Here is a 16,820-nt window from a genome sequence, read left to right as displayed (position 1 = left end):
ATATTTAAAAAGGATTTATTGTCAGAAATAGAAAAAATTGAAGGTTTTGTATTATAGAATTCGTGGTAATTTCCATAGTTTATGAGGGCAAACAAAAAAGACAAAAATTTAGAATTTTCATAATATGAATTCTAAAAATTTAATTTTTTTGCAGTAGGGGAGAGTGGGGCAAAGAGAAAATTGGAAAATTCAATTGTTTTTAACCAAATTATTTTCAATATTGCCTTTGCCCCACATAACAAACTTTTTTTTCACTTTAAATTTCAAATATTTATATACAAAATTAAACTAAAACACCACGCAAGTTGTGTAGAGAAATATTTAATTTATTTACATGTTATGTTTTTAAAAATTAAATACTTAAACTTATGTTTTAAAAAATAAGAGTTTGTTCAGTAAAATTATCATTTTATTTTTGCAAAACAATTTTTTTGTTATATTTCTTAAAATATTTGATATTTTTAGGTTTTTCTTTTTTTAATCAATTGGTCTGATTGCATTGCAACTTAATTTTTAATACCAATTGGAATAGACAGAAAATAAAGGAGATATTTTAAAAAACGTCTTTGCCCCGCATAGCGCCTTTGCCCCACTCTCCCCTACTTTTAATAAAAATTCCTGACTTCCCTGACCTGCGTAGCAACCCTGACGACAAAATAAAAAAAAAATTTTGTCAAAAAGCAACAAAATACAATAAACTAGAGAGCATAAACACGAATTTTTGAAACACAAACTGGTTGTCCGCGGTAAGGTAAAATGTAAGGTTCTGCGACTCGGGGTCAATTAGCAAATGGAAGTCTCTGAATCGGAGCTTTGAAAGCAAAAAAAGAGAGAATCTAAATGAAAAGTCCGCAAGCGAGAAAGAAGGAATAAAAAAGGGGGAGATGAAAAAGGCGGAAAAAATGGCACGCCCTATATCACTGCGCGCGAAATGGGATCAGAGTACCACGCGAAGTTGCACATACAGTCAACACATACATATATATATATATATATATATATATCCTCTCTCCTTTCTCCTATAATGCATTGCACTTTAGCATTTGGCCAACAGCTACTATTCACTATCGCACTACACTGCCCCCAACGGGGTGTATATTCCCTGTTGGCACTGGACCCTTCCATAATAGAAAACCTATATCTCCTCTTCCAACCTAACCCAAAAGCGAACAAAACAACCCCAAAAACCAAAAGTTTTCACCCCGCACTTGAAAACGATTTTGGTCAAGTGAAATTACACCGTTTTGGACCAGTAAACATACACCGGCAAATCGAAAACTATTTCAACCGAATAGCGTGAAAAAAGAGAAGTGCGCGCAAAAAAAAAAAAACTAATAAAACATACCAATTTAAATCTTCAACAACAATATTTTAATACAATTTTTTTTTTTTTTTTTTTTCTGAAATTCATTTTCCACTATGAGAAAGAGTTGACCTTTTTTAGCGCGCCTCTTCTACAAATTTGTATTCATAGTTTTTAAAGTTTTACACAAATTCACACGAGGCGACCGCGAATATTTTAATTTTTCATTTGCTTTCTTCGTGTCAGAAGAGGGAAAACGATAGAATATTTTTCGCACGAGGCATGTTAAATTTTTAAAATTAATATTTAACACCCATAATATAACTTTTTCGAGTTTTCGAATCAAATATTAAACACAACATTAACTGCACAAAGCTGAAGTAAAAATCATAAGAACATTATGCTATTTTAATAGATTAATTTTAAAACTTGTTTCAACAAAAATACAAAAATTTATCAGATATTTAATTTTAAATCAAGTTTTTAATATATACTAAATTAATCTTCTCTCTAAAACTAAATGAGCGAAATTTCATTTCATTTCAAATTTCAGTGAAATTAGTAAAATTTACTTATCTGACCAGAGTTGCAACAAAAATTTAACATTATTTTTCCACGACTTTTCCCTGATTTCCAGACAGAACTTTGACTTCTTCCCTGACCCTAAAAAATATTCTGATTCACTCTAAAAATTATTAAATACTCCAAAAAAATGTTTTATTACATTAATTGAAGAATTTCTTTAATTGTAAAATTATTCAAATCAATAGTTTTATTTAAAATAAATATTTAATCATGATTTTTTTTCATTGGAATTAAGATGTTCAAAAATTTCAAATTCAAACCTTGAACAACTGATAAGAATATTATTATAAAGCATAAAGAAATCGATCACTCCGAGTATTCAACTCGGAGTAATCGTTTTCTTCATGTCTCATAATAATTAAAGATGACCGAGTAACAAAATCATTATTTTATTATTATAAGAATATTATTATTGTTTCTTCTTTAAAATTACTCTTATCATTTCAATTCAATCAGTATTTTCGACAATTTTTAAATAAAATTCTTCTTTAAATCAATTACTTCAAAAAGTTCAAATATTATTCAATTAAACTTCTTCAAAAAAAAAAATAATAATTCTACAGAATTGTTAGTTAAAAGTACGAAAAATAATAATTGAATTCTACAAAATTTCAATTATTTAAATACAAAAATAAATAATTTATTCAATAATTGATTGTTTCTAAAAATGTAATTTTTAGGAAGAATTGTATTAACAACTTTTGAAAATATTTAATTTCCTTTAAGCAATTTAATTAAAATTTTAATAATTATATTAAAGAATTTTATAACAATTTTTGAAAATAATTGAAAACTTTTTGAAGAATTTTATTAAAATTTTTAAAAAAACTTTTAAAATAATTGAATTCATGCGAAGAATTTTGTTAAATATTGTATTTAAATATTGAAATTTTGCCAAGAATTTTATTATAATTTTTGACAATAATTTAATTCTTGATAAGAATTTCACTATCTATTTATAAGAAAGATAATTTAATTTATGTTGAGAATTTTTTAAAAATTTCGAAAATAATTTAATTTCTGCAAAGCATTTCATTACTTTTTAAAAGAATTGAATTCTTGTGATAAATTTTGCAATTTATCAAAATAAATGAATTTTGAAAAATAATTTTATTAAAATCCCTTAAAATAATTGATTTTATGGGAAGAATTTTGTTGTTTATCAAGCTAATTGAATTTTTTTGCAGAATTATTTAAAAAATTTTGAAAATAATTGATTTTCTGCGACGAATTATAAATGTTATTTAGGAAAATATTTGAATTATTGCAACGAATTATATTATTTTATCGAATAATTGAATGTTTCTTAAAATTGAATTCTTTTGTCAAGTTTTAATAAAATTTTTAACAATAATTGCATTTTTCAAGGAATTTATTTGAAATTATATTAAAAATATTTGAAATTCTACGATGAAAATTGAATTCCTAAATGAAATTTTATTATTTGTGAAAAATAAAAATAATTGAATGTTTTCGTAGAGTTGTATCAAAAATGTTTTTCAATAATTAAATCTTTTGAGAAATTTTATGAAAATAGTATAAAAATATTGACTATTGAATTGCGAAAAACTTTTGAATATAATTGAATTTTTTGCGAAAAATTGTGCTATTTGTGAAGATAATTAAATTCTTGACGATATATTTGTTAAAATTTTTAAAAATATTTGAATTTCTTTGAAGAATTTTATGACTTTTGAAAATAATTAGATTCTTGTGATGAATATTGTTATTTATGAAAATAATTGAATTTTGTAAAGAATATTATTAAAATTCCTAAAAGTAATTGAATTTCTGTGAAGAATTTTGTTATTTATCGTGACAATTGCGGTAAAAGTTTTGGAACAATAAAATAATATTAAAAAAATTCATTTTTAGCAGAAATAGAAAAAAATTTTGAAGGTTTTGTATTAGAATTAGTGGTAGTTTCATAGTTTATGAGGTAAACGAAAAAGACAGCAAAAATTCAGAATTTGCTTATGAATTTTAAAAATTGAATTTTTTCCAGTATACTTTTAATAAAAATCCCTAACTTTTCCCTTATTTTCCTGACCAATTCTACTTTCCCTGAGTTTTCTCTGAATTCCCTGACCTCTGGCAACCCTGCTGACGTAGTAAAATTCACTCTAGAAATAGTAAAAATTATGATATAAATGCAAAGAAATTGCAGGCAGTTTAGGTATTACTTTGTAAATAGTTAAAAGTTATTATTTCTGTGTGTGCATTAAAAATTGTAATACGTAAAAATAGAAGCAGAAATACAAATAATGCATTATTTTAGTTAAATATCTACATTACTAACAGAAACAAACAATAAAAACATTTTATTCACACCAGTTGTGAACAACAAAACAGGAAGAGAGTTGAATTTTAGCGGAACAGCCGATAACCTCTTAATTATGTCGATGCGACAACGAGCTGTGCCAGGGCACGATAATAGGTTTTCATAATCTATTATTAACCATGTCATCCTTCCGTCCCAATTAACTTTACGGAGATCAAGTCTATCAGATGTTCTTCGCTCAACGGACTTGATCTATTGGCTGGATTTTTCATGAGCTGAATGAAAATTGTGTTTAGAATAAAGTCTTTTGGATTATACAAAAAACGTCATATATTTTTTAAGATTGTGACGAGTGATGAATCCCAAAAAGAGAATAGAAAATTTTAATTCTTTTCACTTTAATCTATCAAAGTGTAGAGACGGTGAAGAGGAATTTAAAGTATAAACTTTTACCATTTTCATTCTACAAGCGAATAAACTCCGTTTGTGTAGTTTCTGCGTATTTCTATACTTTACTAAAGGGGAATAAAAATTTTTTTAATAAAAAGAACACAACAATGAGTAAATAATAATAATCTGTTGATACCCACTAATACCTAAGTCTTCATTACTCTCTTTATTTATCTTCCAAAATATTCAATAGAAAATTATTTTAATTTTACATTATTAATATTATTTTTATTTATCGTCTAAAATATTCAATAGAAACTTATTTCAATTTTACATTATTAACCCCTTAATGAAAAAGATTTGACGGCTGAAATCTTTGCCATCGGCACTTAAAAGCTAAAAAAGTTAAAAATGAACTTTTAGTCGAAACTTCTTATAAAGAAACTTCTAATCAAAGAACTTTCAATCAAAAAACATCTTATCTAAAAAAGTTCTAATCAAAAACCTTTTATTCAAAATTTCAAATAACTTCTGATCAAGATAAACTTATCATAAACGTAAGCTACAATTCGTTTCTTCTAAGATCCCTTTTTTCGAAACTCATCACGAATAGTATAAAAGTTACTCTATATTTTTTCAGACAAGGTCCAGCTTTTAAAATTAATATTTGAAATAATTGTAAAAAAAAGAAGCAGCAAGATTCTCACAGAGAATTCTAAAAGAATGTGAAAGAATCTATAAATAGACAATTTTGCAAGAATCATAATACGAAATTGAATTCGATTAAATTAATAGATAATTCGAGATTAAATGCTACTTTATTCAAAACAATGTCTTTCAAATGATTGCAGAAATTTAATTATTTTCAAAAATAATAAAATTATTCACAAATTTTTTTAAAAAATTTCAAATATTTTCAAAAGTAGTAAAATTCTTCTCCGAAATTCAATTATTATCAAAAATTTAAATAACATTTTTGGCAAAATTTCAATTATTTTCAGAAAATTTCCTTATTTCAATGATTTTCAATATCCTACTATTTTAATAAAATTTTCCAAAAGATTCAATTACTTAAAAATAAATTATGATAAAATTCTACGCCAACATTCAATTATTTTCATAAATAATACAAATTTTACAAGAATTCAATTATTTACAAATTTTTTATAAACTTCTTTCCTATAAATTCAATTATTTTTATAAATGACAATATTCATGACAAGAATTCAATTATATTTTCAAAATTAATAAAATTCTTTGCAGACATTCAATTATTTTCAAAATTTTTTTTTAAATTATCGTCAAGATTTCAATTATCTTTATAAATAGCAATATTCTTCGACAAAAATTCAATTATTTACAAAAATTTAAAAAAACTTCTTTGCTAAATCCAATTATATTCATAAATAACAATATTCATGACAGGAATTCAATTATTTAAAAAAATAATAACATCTTGAAAGAAATTCAATTATTTAAAAAATTTTCAAAGCAATGATTGTCAACATTTAAATTATCTCTGTAAATAGCAAAATTCTTTTCATAAATTGAATTATTTTCAAAAATTTTTAAGTAATTCTGCAAAAGAATTCAATTAGCTTGATAAACAACAAAATTCTTCCATAAAATCAATTATTCTAAGGCATTTTAAAAAATTATTTTCCAGTAATATAATACTTTGCAGAAATTAAATTATTTTCCAAATTTTTAAAAAATTCTCGTCAAGAATTAAATTATTGTTAAAAATTTGAATAAAATTCTTGGCAAAATTTCAATTATTTAAACATGTATTTAATAAAATTCTTGGTATGAATTCAATTGTTTTCAAAAATTATTATTTAAATTCTTCTCAAGAATTCAATTATTTTTAAAAATTTTAATAAAATTTTTAGCAAAATTTCAATTGTTTTAAAAGATTTTCCTCAATTCAATGATTTTCAATATCTACGATTTTAATAATATTTTGCAAAAAAGTTTAATTATTAAAAAAAAAATTCTTGATAAAATTCTGCACACAACATTTAATTATTTTAATAAATAATAAAAATTTGCCAGGAATTCAATTATTAACAAATTTTTTATACATTTCTTCGTAATAATTCCATTATTTTCGTAAATAAGGAAACCCATTGCAGAATTTCAATTTCTTTTAATAGAATAAAATTCTAATTGAATTTCTCGAAAAATGAAATTATTCTTATAAATTTTATTAAAATTCGAAAGAATTTAATTTTTTAGAAATTTGTTTAAACAAGAATTTTTTCTTTAAAAGAAAAAAATTTTAAGAAACATTCAGTTATTTATTTTTGCATTTAAATAGTTGAATTCTCCTAGAATTTTCTAATATAAAAATTGATATAAAAATAAATTTCAGTTAAAATTTTAGATAATAATTGAAAATTAAATGCATTATAGCGTGAATTTGTAGAAAGAATTGAATTTTGAAAAGGTTTTAAATTAAAATCTTTGAAATTTTTAATTTTTCATATTTTTAATCAACAATTCTGTTGAATTAATTTTTATGATAAAGTTTAATTGAATATTTTTAAATCATTTGACGTTTTTATTTTCCAATCATATAGGCATTTAATTTAATTAATTATTTTCTTAAATAATAAAAATTGCACAATGAATTCAATTATTAAAAAATTTTGTATACATTTCTTCGCAACAATTCAATTAATTTCATAAATTAGGTAATAAATTTCTTCGCAATAATTCAATTAATTTCATAAATAATAAATTTTTTCTATGAATTCAATTATTTTCATAAATAATAAATTTGTTTTAGAAATTCAATTATTATTTTCATAAATAATAAAGCTCATTGCAGAATTTTAATTCTTTTTAGTATACAATTTTAATCGAATTCCTCGAAAAATGTAATTATTCTTAAAAATTTTATTAAAATTTGTCAAAAGAATTCAATTATTTGAAAATTTGTTGATAAAATTCTTTATAAGAATTAAATTTTTAAAAAATATTAAATTATTCAGTAAATTATTTACTTTTGTATTTAAATAATTGAATAATTTTGGGATTTTTTCATACATTATTTCATGGAAATGTTTTGAAATTCATAGGAAGTTTTCGATAATTTTTTTAGAAAAATTCCCTTATTAATGTTAATAAATTTTTTTAAATTAATAATTAGTAGAATTTGCTTCCTAAATTTTTTTTGGGAAAATTTCCAAAATTTTTCTTAGTGTATTTAATTGAAGAATTTCCGAATAATCGAAATTTCGTGAATTTAAATTTTAAACAAATGGATTTGAAAATTATCAAAGAACTTTTCCAAAAATCATTAAAAATAATTGATTTAAAGAAGAATTTTAGTTAAAAATTCTAGAAAATAATAATGATTAAATATTTATTTTAAAATAATGTTATTGATGTTTACGAATAATTTTACTTTTGAAGAAATTCGTAAATAAATGTAAAAGGCATTTTTTTGAGTATCTAATAATTTTTAGAGTGAATCAGAATATTCTTTAGGGTCAGTAAAAAAGTCAAAATTTTATCTGAAAATCAGCGAAAAACAAAATTAATTTTTTGTGTCAACTCTGTATAAACATGAACAAAAACTTATCTATACTCAAACTGAAGCTAACAAAAAATTTTTCTTTTTCAGGCAAAGAATGGAGGCGTAGCTATGATTCCCTTTTATACGTATTTCATAACATGCAACAGCACAGCAACCATTAAAGACGTGATTGGTAAATGACTTTTTCTATCCTATCTATCAGAATTAAGTAGAATTTACAACAGAAAATAATCTTCTAGCAGCTAAAAAAAATATTTAGCTATTAAAATTATTTTACGACTATAAAAAGACATCTATATATACAAACATCTAAAAATAAATTTTTATACGAGAAAAATCAACGTAAAAAGAGAGAAAAAAAAATGATATGAATAGATGAGAAATTGCACAGTGTACTTTAGCTTTATCTCGTATATAAATTTTAACTGGGAATGCATGCTTACTTAACGTGGCGTTACATTTCAGCGCACATCAATCACGTAAGGAACGTGGCGGGCATCGATCACGTCGGCATAGGAGCAGGATTCGATGGAATAAATTTGTAACTATCACTGAACTAATCTTCTCTGCGATTACATATGCGAAATCGATTCGACAACGTAAATTACAATTGTTCTTGATTTTCCAGCACACCTACCGGCCTGGAGGATGTCTCCAGATATCCTCAACTCCTGGCAACATTGTTAGAAGATCCATTATGGACCGAGGAGGACATTAAAAAATTGGCTGGTCTCAATCTACTTCGAGTATTCGCCAAAGTCGAACAAGTATGTCTGTCTTTCAATACCAACTTTCGAAAATATTTTTTTCTTAAATCTAACAGTATACTTACTAGCAGGCTTCGTACTCATCTACTAAAACCTATTTACTATATTTTTTTTACGATTTACTAATATTTGGATATTTTTTTAGATTTGTGACACTAAAAACTTTACTTTTCTCTTTTCGTTTGAGAATCACCATAAAAATTCTTATAAACAATTCAAAAAATGTTTAATAAAATTCCTTGAGACGATTCAATTATTTTCAAAAATTGAAAACAAAAAATTTCTCGAGAATTAAATTATTTTTACAAATAATGAAATTCTAGGCTGAAATTCAATTATTTTCATTAATAATAACATTTCCACCAAAAATTTCAATTATTTCAATTACAATTTACAATTATAGTAAAATTCTTTCAATGAAATTAATTATTGTGTTTTCAATACAATTTTAAATTATTTTTCTCAAAAAAATTTAATTATCTTCAAAATTTGTAATAAAAACTTCAATTATTTAAAAAAATTATAGGTAATAAAAAATTCTTTGCAAGAACTCAAATATTTTCAGAGAAAATTTTAATTATTTGAAATACAATTTTTATAAAATGTTTCGAAAGAAATTATTTAAAACATTTTTATGAAATTCTCCGAAAAAAATTAATTATTTTTAATAAAATTTATATTATAAGAAATAAAATGTATTGAAATAATTTCCAATACAATTGTAATTATTTTTCTTAAAAAAATTCAATTTTTTAAAAGAATTGTGATAGAATTCTTTACAAAAATTCAATTATTGACAAAAAAAAATATATCCCAGGAATTCAAATGTTTAAAAAAAATTTAATAAAATTCGTTGCAAGAATTCAATTCTTTTCAAAAATAATAAAATTTTTCGTAGGATTTCAATTATTTTTAATTGTCAATTTTATCAAATTTACTTCAGCTAAATTTGATGTTTTAATGAATTTTTCATTCTTTTAATAATTAATTAATTTTTAAAGATGTTTAATTATTAAAAATTTGGTAAATAGGAAAAAAAATACAATTATAGTAAAATTCTTTGAATGAAATTAATTATTGTATTTTCAATACCATTTAAATTATTTTTCTCAAAAAAATTGTAGTATCTTCAAAATTTGTAATAAAAAATTCTTTACAAAAATTCAATTATTTAAAAAAATTGTAATAAAAAATTCTTTGCAAGAATTCAATTATTTCAGAAAATAATTTCAATTTTTTCCCAGGAATTGAATATTATTTAAAAAAATTTTAATAAAATTTTTTGCAGGAAATCAATTTGAAAGAATTCAATTATTTTCTTATATTCTGATAAAATTCTTTATAAAAAGTCAATTATTTTTTTATATTCTGATAAAATTCTTTATAAGAATTCAATTTAAAGAATTGATCAATTATTCAATCAATTACTTATTTTTGTATTTAAATAATTGAATTCTCGTAGAACTTTGTAAGAATTGATTTAAAAATGAGTTTGAGTTTTATATTTTAAATAAGAATTTTTTTACTTGATAAAAATTTTTTTTTAAATATATAATAGTATTTTTGAAGAAGTTTAACTAAAAATTTGGAAAATAATTAAAATTTAGAAAAATTTAGAATTGGAATTATTACAACGAAAAAAAAACGTAAATATTTTGATGGAAATTAGAAAAAATCAGGGAAATACTGAATCAATTCAAAAAATTTCTCTGAGACGATTCAATTATTTTCAAAAATTAAAAAAGAAGGAAATTTAGCAACAATTCAATTATTTTTACAAATAATGAAATTCTTGGTTAAAATTCAATTATTTTCAATATCTACTATTTTAATAAAATTTCACCAAAAAATCAATTATTTGAACAAAAATTTAATACAATTCTTCGCAAAAATTTAATTATTTTCATAAATAATATTTTCAGAGAAAATCTTAATTATTTGAAATACAATTTTTATAAAATTTTTGGAAAGAAATTATTTAAAACATTTTTTATATTTAATTTTTACAAAATTTGTTATAAAAAATCCAATTTTTTAAAAGAATTGTAATAAAATTCTTTGCAAAAATTTAATTATTGACAAAAAAATCTATCCCAGGAATTCAATTGTTTAAAAAAAATTTAATAAAATTCGTTGCAAGAATTCAATTCTTTTCAAAAATAATAAAATTTTTCGCAGGATTTCAATTATTGTTAATAAAATTTTAAATTAATACCTCGAAAAACGCTAGAAAATTTTATTTAAATTCTTTGAACTAAATCAATTATTTTTTAAAATCTAGATAAAATTCTTTATAAGAATTCCATTTTAATAAAAATTCAATTATTCAATAAATTATTTATTTTCATATTTTAATAATTGAATTCTCGTAGAACTTTCTAACAAGAATTGATTTAAAAATGAATTTGAGTAGAAATTCTATTCCAATTAATTGAAAATTTTGTCAAATTTAATTTAACTAAATTTCATCTTTTAATAAATAAATTATTTTTGAAGGAGTTTAACTAAGAATTTGATAAATAATTAAATTTTGATGGAAATCAGAAAAAGTCAGGGAAATGCTGAATCAATTCTTAGAAACAATTCAAGAAATCTTAATTAAATTTTCTGAGACGATTCAATTATTTTCAAAAATTAAAAATAAAAAATTTCGCAAGAATTCAATGATTTTTACAAATTCAATTCTTTCAAAAAATAATTTCAATTTTTTTCCAGGAATTGAATTATTTAAAAAATTTTAATAAAATTCTAAGCAAGAATTAAATTCTTTTCAAAAATAAAAAACATTTTCGCAGGATTTCAATTATTTTTAATAAAATTTTAAATTAATTCCTCGAAAAACGCTTGAAAATTTTATTAAAATTGTTTGAAAAAAATGAATTATTTTTTAAAATCTTGATAAAATTCTTTATAAGACTAGAATTTTAAGAAACATTCAATTATTCAATAAATTATTTATTTTTGTATTTAAATAATAAATTGAATTCTCGTAGAACTTTCTAAGAATTGATTTAAAAATGAGGTTGAGTTTAAATTTTAGTTTCATTAATTGAAAGTTTTGTCAAATTTAATGGAAGTTTTTGTATTTTAAAGAATTTTTTTACTTGTAAAATTTTTTAAAATATATAATGGTATTTTTGAAGATGTCTAACTAAAAATTTGGAAAATAATTAAAATTTAGAAAAATTTAGAATTGAAGTTATTGTCAAGATAAGAAAAAATGTGAATATTTTGATGAAAATCAGAAAAAGTCAGGGAAATGGACAATTTTTTTACTATTGTTTTTAGTCCTAAAGTTAATTTTGACTACTTTTTAAAATTAATCATCGAGTTCGAATCCTGCATTTGAATACTTTTCTTAAATCACAATCAGAAAAGAATATTTGTCATTAATATTGAAAAAAAAATCAATTTTCCAGATTCGAGACGAATGGCAAAGGGCAGCGGTACTACCAGTCGAGAAAATAAGCCCACCAGAGAATTCTGCCTGCGCATACAGAGCGTCCTGATCTCAAGAACTACTAACTTCAGGGACTCTGGATTAGGCTCATTTCGCCAAAAATAAAAAATGACTCTCGTGAGACCGACATTAATACAATCAGTGTGTCTTTGCGTACCGAGTGTTACGAAAAAATGGGAGAAACTAAATGACTTATTAAAAGGCAATAAGTCCGAGTAAATTTTTTCATAGACTCTAGTATCAAGAATTCTTTAAAATTTCCAAAAGAGTGCGACTTATCATCTTGCGAATTTAATTAAGAATTAGAAATAACAAGAATCGACGTTCCCCCCCCAAACAATTGTTAACTCCTCCTTTTTATAACAAAAAAAAAACCTTAATATTTTCTAAGCTGATTTTTTAAAAAAACAATTTTACACATTTTATTACTAGTGAAAAAATAAAAATAATTTAATATTTCACTTTTTATAGGAACATAAGTTTACATATGTGAACAAATAAATACCGGTTTTCTTTTTGTACCAAAAACATTTTTCTATTTTAACACTTAAATTCCGAATATAAGTACATGACACTATTCGGACTATTAGACAAATTAAAAAAATATGTCGAGTCTTGAAATTTCAAGTTTTATCAACAAAAAAAAATAACGACTCTTGAAAAAAATTACACGCGCATAATTAAAATCGTGATTTCTTAATTTTTAGATAGAATTAAAATATACACACGAAAGAGACCAAAATCGCCAATGTTCTTCAAAATAAAAAAAAAAAAACAAGATCAACATTTAAAAGATTCGAAAATTCAGGGCTACGAGTGCCAAAAAATGTTAAATCGTTTTTAATCAACACAGTATTATGAATTAGAAAAATGAAAAAAAAAACTTGACAGTAGCGTCGTATTTAGATAACAAATATTAAAATGAGCAGCATTTCATTAAACTCTTCGCATTTTTTCCTGCGAGAAATATTCAAAATGTTTATCTTTTTCGCAAAACAACTTTTAAACTTATTGTTTTTATATTAAAAGAAAAAAGAGAGAATTTTTAAAAAGTAGAAATACTGCTATTAACAGAAAAAAAACAGCACTGAATGAAATTAGAATAAATGATAAAAAAAAAGAAAAGAAATATGTTGTAGAAAAAGAAAAAAAAAATTATCTCAGTAGTTTTATCAAAGCACTTTTACCATTTTTGCAATCAGCTTTTGTGTACAGTGCGATTTGTTGAAAACAAGTAAAATATTGCTATTCATCTCTACAGTTGAAACAGTGCACGCAAATTACAAAAAAAAAACAATTCCAAATAGTAAATAAAACTAATAAATATTAATTTATGGTTAAAATATTAATTTATGGTTCACTTAAAACCAAAATTTTATTTTCGAACTAAAGAATTAAAATTTTTCTTTAAGAAAATGTTTAATTCTTTAGAAAATAAAATTCCGTTTCAGTAGAAAATTTTAATTTGAAATTTAAAATGTTAAAATTAAATTAAAATTCAAAAATAATTAAAATTTAAAAATGATTAAAAATTCAGTTCGAGCAATTTAAAATTAATTCATTATTTAATTAATTAATTTATTATTTCCTTATTTATTATTAATTTATTTATTCAACTTAATTTAATGTTTATTTTAAAATTAAATTCGACAAATTGTAGAAAGTAGAAAAGCAAAATTTTACTCAATCTGTTTAGACAAAAAACCAAACTATTAAATTGTATTGGTACTTGTCACCATAAACAAATTTTACATCATCGAGAACAATTTTTATACATTATTGATAAAAAAAGAAGACATCAATAATGCGTCCCATTTTTTAAAAGCGATACGTATACGTTTTTTGAAAATTGCAAAATACATAATTATGAATAATAATTCTACGAAAGAAACCAATAGAAATGCTATTTTTTAGTAGACAATGAAAGTGACATTTTTCATTATTTATTAACTTTTCCAAAAAGATTTCAAAAAAAATTCAAAACTAACACTAAACAACATTAAAAAAATTCTATAAAATTTGTAATTTCTACTCAAAGAAAGAATTCAAATGGAAAAATGAAGAAAAAAATGAGAAAATGAAGTGAAAAAATGAAATTTATAATTCTACAAATAAAAATATGCAAATAAGTAATGGCATTTTTAGCGAATGAATAATTGAAAAATTACTGCAATGAAATTTTCTGAACTTCATATCATAAGAGGCAGTACAATAAAAAAAAATATTTATTCAATAAATTGTTCCAAGCCACTTGTTTTTTTTTTTTTCTTAAAAAATTTTTCATAAAAATAATTATTGCGAGAAATTAAAAATAATTATTGCAAGAAATTAGAAATAATGATTATGAGAAATTATAAACAATTATTGCAAGAAATTATAAACTTGAGATTGAGTAAAATTTTCTCTAAGACTTTTTCAATAAAAAATTTTTTTCTATAACGAAAATGCAAATTTTTTCCCCAAACTAAGCAGAAAAAACTAACTAAAATATAAGTAGAATTGCAACAATAATAAAAAGAAAATTTCTTACACCATTTGATAAATAAGACATTAATTCTTTTGGTACCTGCACTGATCAATCAAAATTAAAATTTCATCGACAAACTAATCGCAAAAAATTACAATAAGTACACGCGAAATTTCCTTGAAACAATTTTTTTGTACATATTTCCAAAATTTTCATTCAACCACAATAATTTATTGTTATCTTATTTCTAATCGTTAAATTTACTAAAGAAAATATTGCCTATTTACTTTAAACTTGTTAAACAATTAAAATGTTATTTTAAATAAAAATGTTACAAACAATTCACAATTATACGTATAGAAAAATGTGATCCTGTTAAAGAAAAATTGTTCGTAACATTTCGATAAATCTCGAAATTTTTATTATCATCATCATGTTTAATAAAAAAAAAACTGTTGCGATTAATGTTATATGAAAATAAAAGAAAAAAAATTTCGATGAAATTCGTCAGGAGTGAAAAACTGGATAATCATTTTATTGAATGCGTGTTCGTTTACAAGTGAATGAAAGAATGAATGAGTGAATGAAAAAAAAGGAAAGAGGAAATTTATAGAAATTATTGTATGATAGAAAAAAAACTCGATTGTAAAGAAAAAATAAACCAAAAATTGGCACATAATAAAAAAATATTTAAAAAAAGAAAAAATAGTAATGAAAAACAGAAACAAATACTAAACAAAAAGAAGAAAAAAATACTAGTGAAAAGAAAAAAAAATACTAATTCAAAAAAGAAATAGAAATTTCTAAAAAAATGAGAAAAATACCAATAAAAACAAAACCATATGTAACAAAATGTGAAAGTGAATATCAATACTGTGCAGTGCCAAATTGAAAAAAATATACACCTATATTATGCAATATTCTCGAAGGCTCAAACAATATTTTCGAGAAACCCGTGTTCAATTTTTTTAAATTAAAAAAAAATAAATAAATAAAAAAATCAACGGGTTATGTGTTTTAGAAAAAAATGAAAAATTTTTGTTCGTAAGCACATACTGTAAGGGTGAATTATTCAAATGAGAGAGAGAGAAAAAGAAACTTTCAGAATAACCTCAACATAATTTTAATAACACACAACTGCCTAGATCTCAGATTATAATTATTATAATATTGATTATAATATATTAGGTCCAAACGCACAAAAAAACATGTTTGGAAAACTATACATACACCGAGGAAAAAATGATCCGACACAGAAATATTTCGTTTTCGAAAATAAAATATTTGGTCAACAATTGTGCAAGTGAACTGTTTTTCACTCAATCAATTATTTATTTAAATAAATAATTTAAATAAATATTTAATTAAATATTCATTTTCTACATTTGAATTAGTAAAAATCTAAAAATGTTTAATAATTTGAATTAGTAACTCACTTTTTGCTTCTGAATTAGTAAATTTTACTAATAAATAGTAATTTACTAATAAATAAATTTTTACTAATTTATTGGAAAATTTTACTAATAAATAGTAATTTTTACGGATTTATTGATCAAATTTACTAATTCAAAAGCAAAAAGTCAGTCACTAATTCAAATTAGTAGAAAATTTTTATTTCTACTAATTCGAATTTGGAAATAAATATTAATTCAATTGAAATTTAAAATTTAATTTCAGTCAGATTTTAAAAAAATTTACTTCACTATTAATTCAAGAATATTAAAAAGTCGAATCAATTTGTTATTTAATTATTTTTGGAGTCAAATTTTAAAAAAATTTACTTCACTGTTAATTTAAAAATATAAAAAATTCGAAATTTGTAATTTAATTATTTTTGGTGTTAAATTTGAAAAAAAAGTTAATTCGAAAACAAAAAGTAACTAATTCAAATTAGTAGAAATTTTTTATTTTTACTAATTCAAATTTGGAAATAAATATTAATCCAATTGAAATTTGAAATTTAATTTCTTTTCAATTTAAACAAACTTTACCTTATTTTTAATTCAAAAATAACAAATTTTCG

At 21.9% G+C, this 16,820-nt stretch overlaps 1 protein-coding gene across 1 annotated transcript in view; it reads left to right on the top strand.

Annotated features, from left to right (window-relative positions):
- Nucleotides 1-13,694, top strand: part of LOC122503104 (dipeptidase 1-like) — a 233,172-nt gene extending 219,478 nt beyond the window's left edge. Inside the window, exons 10-13 of the mRNA XM_043613533.1 lie at nucleotides 8,191-8,275; nucleotides 8,569-8,644; nucleotides 8,732-8,870; nucleotides 12,290-13,694. Of these exons, the coding sequence (XP_043469468.1) occupies nucleotides 8,191-8,275; nucleotides 8,569-8,644; nucleotides 8,732-8,870; nucleotides 12,290-12,379 (390 nt within the window). The 3' untranslated portion in view covers nucleotides 12,380-13,694. The remainder of the gene's footprint in view (nucleotides 1-8,190; nucleotides 8,276-8,568; nucleotides 8,645-8,731; nucleotides 8,871-12,289) is intronic.
- Nucleotides 13,695-16,820: the final 3,126 nt, after the last annotated feature.

The sequence above is a fragment of the Leptopilina heterotoma genome, unplaced genomic scaffold (assembly GCF_015476425.1).
Source record: "Leptopilina heterotoma isolate Lh14 unplaced genomic scaffold, ASM1547642v1 Lhet_244, whole genome shotgun sequence".
NCBI classification, from domain to species: domain Eukaryota; kingdom Metazoa; phylum Arthropoda; class Insecta; order Hymenoptera; family Figitidae; genus Leptopilina; species Leptopilina heterotoma.
This window is presented reverse-complemented; position numbering and strand designations above follow the sequence as displayed.